Source organism: Phoxinus phoxinus, assembly GCF_949152265.1.
Source record: "Phoxinus phoxinus genome assembly, chromosome: 21".
Taxonomy (NCBI): domain Eukaryota; kingdom Metazoa; phylum Chordata; class Actinopteri; order Cypriniformes; family Leuciscidae; genus Phoxinus; species Phoxinus phoxinus.
Window position 1 is genome coordinate 1,332,479 of NC_136896.1, and position 7,500 is coordinate 1,339,978.

At 35.1% G+C, this 7,500-nt stretch overlaps 1 protein-coding gene across 5 annotated transcripts in view; it reads right to left on the bottom strand.

Annotated features, from left to right (window-relative positions):
• lrrc20 (leucine rich repeat containing 20) overlaps positions 1-7,500 on the bottom strand; it is a 12,924-nt gene that overhangs the window by 4,082 nt on the left and 1,342 nt on the right. For 4 of the 5 annotated variants that reach the window (XM_079595575.1, XM_079595577.1, XM_079595574.1 and 1 more), the window contains exons 2-5: positions 6,987-7,030; positions 5,108-5,198; positions 3,213-3,362; positions 2,185-2,352 (exon numbers count right to left, since the gene is read on the bottom strand). In XM_079595575.1, coding sequence (XP_079451701.1) covers positions 2,185-2,352; positions 3,213-3,362; positions 5,108-5,177 — 388 coding nt within the window. In that variant the 5' untranslated portion in view covers positions 5,178-5,198; positions 6,987-7,030. The remainder of the gene's footprint in view (positions 1-2,184; positions 2,353-3,212; positions 3,363-5,107; positions 5,199-6,986; positions 7,031-7,500) is intronic. The other variant, XM_079595573.1, reaches the window with a different exon arrangement.

Below are 7,500 nucleotides of genomic sequence, written 5' to 3' on the forward strand. Positions count from 1 at the left end.
ATTATAAAGGTATTTATATAATATATGTTGTAATGCATTATAAAGTTATTCATAATATATGTTGTAATGCATTATAAAGGTATTTATATAATATATGTTGTAATGCATTATAAAGGTATTCATAATATATGTTGTAATGCATTATAAAGGTATTTATATAATATATGTTGTAATGCATTATAAAGTTATTCATAATATATGTTGTAATGCATTATAAAGGTATTTATATAATATATGTTGTAATGCATTATAAAGTTATTCATAATATATGTTGTAATGCATTATAAAGGTATTCATAATATATGTTGTAATGCATTATAAAGGTATTTATATAATATATGTTGTAATGCATTATAAAGTTATTCATAACACATGTTGTAATGCATGAATAAAGTTATTCATAACGTATGTTGTAATGCATTATAAAGGTATTTATATAATATATGTTGTAATGCATTATAAAGTTATTCATAATATATGTTGTAATGCATTATAAAGGTATTTATATAATATATGTTGTAATGCATTATAAAGGTATTCATAATATATGTTGTAATGCATTATAAAGGTATTCATAACACATGTTGTAATGCATTATAAAGGTATTTATATAATATATGTTGTAATGCATTATAAAGGTATTTATATAATATATGTTGTAATGCATTATAAAGTTATTCATAATATATGTTGTAATGCATTATAAAGTTATTCATAATATATGTTGTAATGCATTATAAAGTTATTCATAATATATGTTGTAATGCATTATAAAGTTATTCATAATATATGTTGTAATGCATTATAAAGTTATTCATAATATATGTTGTAATGCATCATAATTTCACGAATAATTGTAACCAAAGTTAAAATGCATGCGTTTTAATGCATTATACTTCCTAAAGGTGTGTTCAATGAATAGATTATTATAATGTGTTGTAATATGTATAATGTAATGGTTATAGTGCATTATAAGATGCGTTTCTATCGAGCGATCTATCCATTAGTGTTCTCTAGAAGGCGCAGTGTGAATGACACGGCCTAATGAGAGTTAATTACCGTGTTCCCTTGCAATTACTGTTTATCAGAGCTAGCACACTTTATGCCTGTTTTTTGTGTTTGGAACATAATTAAAGAGATAATTCACCTAAAAATTCATTATTTACTCATCCTCATGTCCTTTCAAAAATATATGACTACAGACGATGAATGGAAAATAGTCAAGCCCAGGAAAATTAATCTTAGTAGTTTTATGATAATTTATGGTTTATTTTGTACTTTTTTCCCCACTTTCATTGCATGGAAAACAGCAGATCAGTGTTGCTATTAACTAAAATAATTTTCGGTAATTGAAATAAAGCTTGTATAAAATCAATTTTATGTGTATTATTTTATTTATTTAATCAATTTATGTATTTTTTTCATTCATTTTAATATTTTTTTTATGTATTTGTATTTATTTAAGTCTTATTTTTATTCATTCATTATTCATTCAATTTAATACATGTTTTATGTACTGATAAATATATATATATATATATATATATATACCGGTATATATTATTATATCTATTTTGGGCATTTAATTTCAGGGTGAACAATTTAATTTCAAGCATCTAGTTATAATGTGTATAGTTATAGTTAATATATCAAAGACTTTATAAACACAAGACGATGCACTCATATTACTAATGAATGGTAAAAAGTGCAATGCGCAATATTATAAATAATCATAATCATCATGAATCAACATGTACTAATACTACATTTTTCTAAATGTCATAATCATTTGTTAACAAACAAGTATTCATTACTTCAATGAGCTCATTGTTTCTCCATTAAATTATTACATTGTTTAAATGAATGCTAACTGTGATTTTGTAATACAAATACATAACTTAGACAGCTTCCTCTGATAGCAGATCACTGTAAATTGTAATGTGAACTCATGCATTTTCTGTAAAGCTGCTTTGAAACGATGTGTATTGTGAAAAGCGCTATACAAATAATCACAATGTGAATTAAATTGAATTGAATAAGCCCCGCCTCCTAAATAAAACAGCCAATAGCTGATAGCCAAAGTCACTGTGAGCTTAGGCCTGCACATGTGCATTGGTGATCCAGCCGGGAAAATACGCTTTTTAACCGTGTTTGAGCATCAGAAACAGCATTTGTGATTGACACCTGTGATCTGGTTCCCCTCCACGCTGATGTGCTCGAGGCTTCTCACGTCCGCCAGGCGCTCGGGGAAAACCGTCAGCTTGTTTTTGGAGAGGTTGATGTTGACCAAGTGCTCCATGTCTCCGACCGCCTCTGGCAGCTTCGTGAGGACGTTTCCCTGCAGATCCACCTCTACAAGAAGACCACACACACACACACACACACACACAGGATCATAAACCCAGTCTGGAGTCGCACGGGTATATCTGTGGCAATAGCCAACTATACATTGTATGGGTCAAAATAACTCTGTTAAACTATGTTATTCCCTTAACTAAGACGAGTTGATCCATACCTCTCTCGTCTCGACGCGTGCACTTAATCGCTCTGGCGCGCGGCGACACTTTGATAGCACTTAGCTTAGCCCAGTTCATTCATTAGGGACCAAACAGAGATGAAGTTAGAAAACTTCTTAGACCCGCTTAGAAATGCGCCACGTTTTATTTTGTCACCATACTTCCAACCCTAGAATTTACATAAACCCCGCCCCCTGAACACGATTTACAGATTATCATGACAGAATATGCTAATCAATTCATCAACTAACCATTCAGAAATGTTCTGTTGTTTCTACATGTTGTCACTTCTTCTCGAGTCTCTCCATCATTGTCTGACTCCGGTTTGAACATAAAAGGCTAATTTTTTTTAAATTGTTCAGTGTGTGTGTGTGTGTGTGTGTGTGTGTGTGGTAAAAGGACACAAGCTCTTGAAGCTCCGCCCCCTGCCCGGGAGCAGCAGCTCATTTGCATTTAAAGGGACAGACACAAACGGTGTGTTTTTGCTCACCCTCAAAAAGTGACAATTTTAACATGCGATATAAAATATCTGTGGGGTATTTTGAGCTAAAACTTCACACACACACTCTGGGGACATCAGAGACTTATTCTACCCTTTGATATATAATCCTGTTATTAATTTCCAGCAGTAATAACTGCAGTATGTCAGGAAACAGAGTCGGCTGAAGCTGTGCACTGAGGAACTGACAGTCGTACCTCTCAACTGTGTAAACGTGAGGAAGAACTTGTTGCTCAAGGCCTTGATGTGGTTGTTGGCCAGAGAGATTGTGTGTATGTTGTGTATGCAGCTTCTCATCATCTTGAAGACGCCGTCAGGGAAACTCACAAGACCACAGTCGGACAGATCTAGAGAAGAGAGCGGATATGAGACGGTGTTGTTCCTCTGCATATCGACACGCTGGCATCGTGCAATCACTCACTCAATCACGGCACATACTATCAGAAATTAATTTGGAGGCACTTGATGTGTGTGTGTGTGTGTGTGTGTGTGTGTTTAATCAGAGGTTCACAATGCTGCTGATTGCGACGTGACTTTATTTACTCTTGACATTAAATGATTGATATGATGACATTTGATCAATTGGAAAATGTTCAGAAGAATGAAGTGGTTTACAGGAGCTTCTCGGCACAACGGCGCCATCTACTGCCCAAACTAACACACAATAATAACAATAGTGTCCATGAGGAACAGTCAGTATATTATTTAGCAATTTTCAGTATGTAAAAGCATTTAAACATTTTATTATTTCTAAACATTTCAATCTTTTAGATGCCAGGGACCCCAAAATATGATCTTCCTCATGGAGGTCAATTTACACCCAAATTATACTATGAAATTTTTTTAATAATATGTGGAAAATATTATTTGGAAAATATTAGTTTCTGTTGTTTTTCTCTACCCACTATAGACATTTACTGATATTTGCTATTTTTTATGTAAATCAAACTTTTTATAAATTCATTTGTTCATTTTAATCAATATTTTATGTACTGTTATATGTATTTTATATATATTTTAATAAATTCAATCATTCATTCAATTTATTCAAATCTTAATGCACTGTTATATCTATTATTTTATTTACTTAAATAAATCTTTTAGATACCAGGGACCCCAAAATATGATCTTCCTCATGGAGGTCAATTTATACCCAAATTATACTATAAAATAAATTAAATGAATATGTGTAAAATATTAGTTGGAAAATATTAATTTACATTATTATTAGTTTCTGTTGTTTTTCTCTACCCACTATAGACTTTTACTGATATTTGCTATTTTTTATGTAAATTAATTTGTTCATTTTAATCAATATTTTATGTACTGTTATATGTATTTTATATATATTATATATATTTTAATAAATTCAATCATTCATTCAATTTATTCAAATCTTAATGCACTGTTATATCTATTATTTTATTTATTTAAATAAATAATTATTTGTATTAATTTCAATAAATTTTTATTGTACTTTTATATGTATCTATTATTTATTTATTCATCAATTTTAATATTAAAAACTTAAAAAAATTATGTATTGTTATTTTTTTATTTAAATCGATTTATTTTTTCATTCATTCAGTTAATACATTTTTAATGTACTGTCATATGTATTACTTTGTTTAAAATGAATGATCATGTAAATAAAGTAATACATTGTGTACATATACATGACAGTAAAATGTATTCATTGAATGAATGAAAAATAAATCAATATAAATAATTAATAATCCATATCAGTAATTACAAAATTGATCAAAATTAATTAATATATAAATAAAAAATTGATTTAAATAAAAAAATAGCCATACATTAAAATCGTTTATAATCAAGTGTATTTATTTATAAATTGTAATGTAATATGTATTGTTTTATGTAAATCAAATATTTATTTATTCATTCACGTTAATAATTTTTTGTATCATTTATTCCACATACCCTACAGCGGTCCCTAGAGGTCTCGGACCCGGCTCTAGCGGACGTCAGCAGTCATGCGTGTGTTTAGAAGAGGTGACAAGGGTATAAACATGAAAACTAAATTCCTATGAGATATGAGATATGATTTAGTGTTCAGACGGTGTCTCACCCAGCGAGTCTCTGCCCTCCTCCATGGTGGAGTTGATCCTCCGGGCGACCTTCGCCACGGCCTCCGCCATCCGGTGGGGTTCAGGTGTGATCTGAGGAGTGATTGGTGGATCAGTGGACTGGGATCTGAGCAGTGATTGGTGGATCAGGTGTGATCTGAGCAGTGATTGGTGGATCAGGTGTGATGATCTGAGCAGTGATTGGTGGATCAGGTGTGATGATCTGAGCAGTGATTGGTGGATCAGGTGTGATCTGAGCAGTGATTGGTGGATCAGGTGTGATCTGAGCAGTGATTGGTGGATCAGGTGTGATCTGAGCAGTGATTGGTGGATCAGGTGTGATCTGAGCAGTGATTGGTGGATCAGGTGTGATGATCTGAGCAGTGATTGGTGGATCAGGTGTGATCTGAGCAGTGATTGGTGGATCAGGTGTGATCTGAGCAGTGATTGGTGGATCAGGTGTGATCTGAGCAGTGATTGGTGGATCAGGTGTGATGATCTGAGCAGTGATTGGTGGATCAGGTGTGATCTGAGCAGTGATTGGTGGATCAGGTGTGATCTGAGCAGTGATTGGTGGATCAGGTGTGATGATCTGAGCAGTGATTGGTGGATCAGGTGTGATGATCTGAGCAGTGATTGGTGGATCAGGTGTGATGATCTGAGCAGTGATTGGTGGATCAGGTGTGATGATCTGAGCAGTGATTGGTGGATCAGGTGTGATGATCTGAGCAGTGATTGGTGGGTTCAGGTGTGATGATCTGAGCAGTGATTGGTGGATCAGGTGTGATCTGAGCAGTGATTGGTGGATCAGGTGTGATGATCTGAGCAGTGATTGGTGGGTTCAGGTGTGATGATCTGAGCAGTGATTGGTGGATCAGGTGTGATCTGAGCAGTGATTGGTGGGTTCAGGTGTGATGATCTGAGCAGTGATTGGTGGATCAGGTGTGATGATCTGAGCAGTGATTGGTGGGTTCAGGTATGATGATCTGAGCAGTGATTGGTGGGTTCAGGTGTGATCTGAGCAGTGATTGGTGGATCAGTGGACTGGGGTCTGAGCAGTGGTTGGTGGATCAGGTGTGATGATCTGAGCAGTGATTGGTGGATCAGGTGTGATGATCTGAGCAGTGATTGGTGGGTTCAGGTATGATGATCTGAGCAGTGATTGGTGGGTTCAGGTGTGATCTGAGCAGTGATTGGTGGATCAGTGGACTGGGGTCTGAGCAGTGGTTGGTGGATCAGGTGTGATGATCTGAGCAGTGATTGGTGGATCAGGTGTGATGATCTGAGCAGTGATTGGTGGGTTCAGGTGTGATCTGAGCAGTGATTGGTGGGTTCAGGTATGATGATCTGAGCAGTGATTGGTGGGTTCAGGTGTGATCTGAGCAGTGATTGGTGGATCAGTGGACTGTGATCTGAGCAGTGATTGGTGGGTTCAGGTGTGATCTGAGCAGTGATTGGTGGATCAGTGGACTGGGGTCTGAGCAGTGGTTGGTGGATCAGGTGTGATGATCTGAGCAGTGATTGGTGGATCAGTGGACTGGGGTCTGAGCAGTGGTTGGTGGATCAGGTGTGATGATCTGAGCAGTGATTGGTGGGTTCAGGTGTGATCTGAGCAGTGATTGGTGGATCAGTGGACTGGGGTCTGAGCAGTGGTTGGTGGATCAGGTGTGATGATCTGAGCAGTGATTGGTGGATCAGTGGACTGGGGTCTGAGCAGTGGTTGGTGGATCAGGAGTGATGATCTGAGCAGTGATTGGTGGATCAGTGGACTGTGATCTGAGCAGTGATTGGTGGGTTCAGGTGTGATCTGAGCAGTGATTGGTGGGTTCAGGTGATTGGTCGGTTCAGTGTTCAGTGATCAGTGATTGGTCGGTTACTCACAGGTGCACAGGAAGTCACAGGTATGAGCCACGGACAGCCACTTCCTGCCAGAGCGCAAAAACATGCAGTGACATCATAAATATGAACATAATATATGTGTGTATATATGTTATTATACATTTATACTATATACTATATTATGTGCATACATATATGGGTGTGTATACGTAGCCTACATTAAACACACACACACATATAAACAAAAACTAGGAATTTAGATGCGATTAATCAATTTGACAGCATGAGTTGTTTTGGGCTTTATAATTCTGGAAGTTGAAGAATATGCTCAAACAACTCATAAAAAATATATATATTTATGTAGCCTATATGTGTGTTATATATATATATATATATATATTTTTTTTTTTTATGAGTTGTTTGAGCATGTTCTTTAACCAGAATTATAAAGCCCAAAACAACTCATGAAACAGCAAAATGTAAAAGATATAATTATAGAAAAATATCATAATTGGCCAACAGAGTTTTTAATAAGAGAAAAATGACAGCTGCTAAA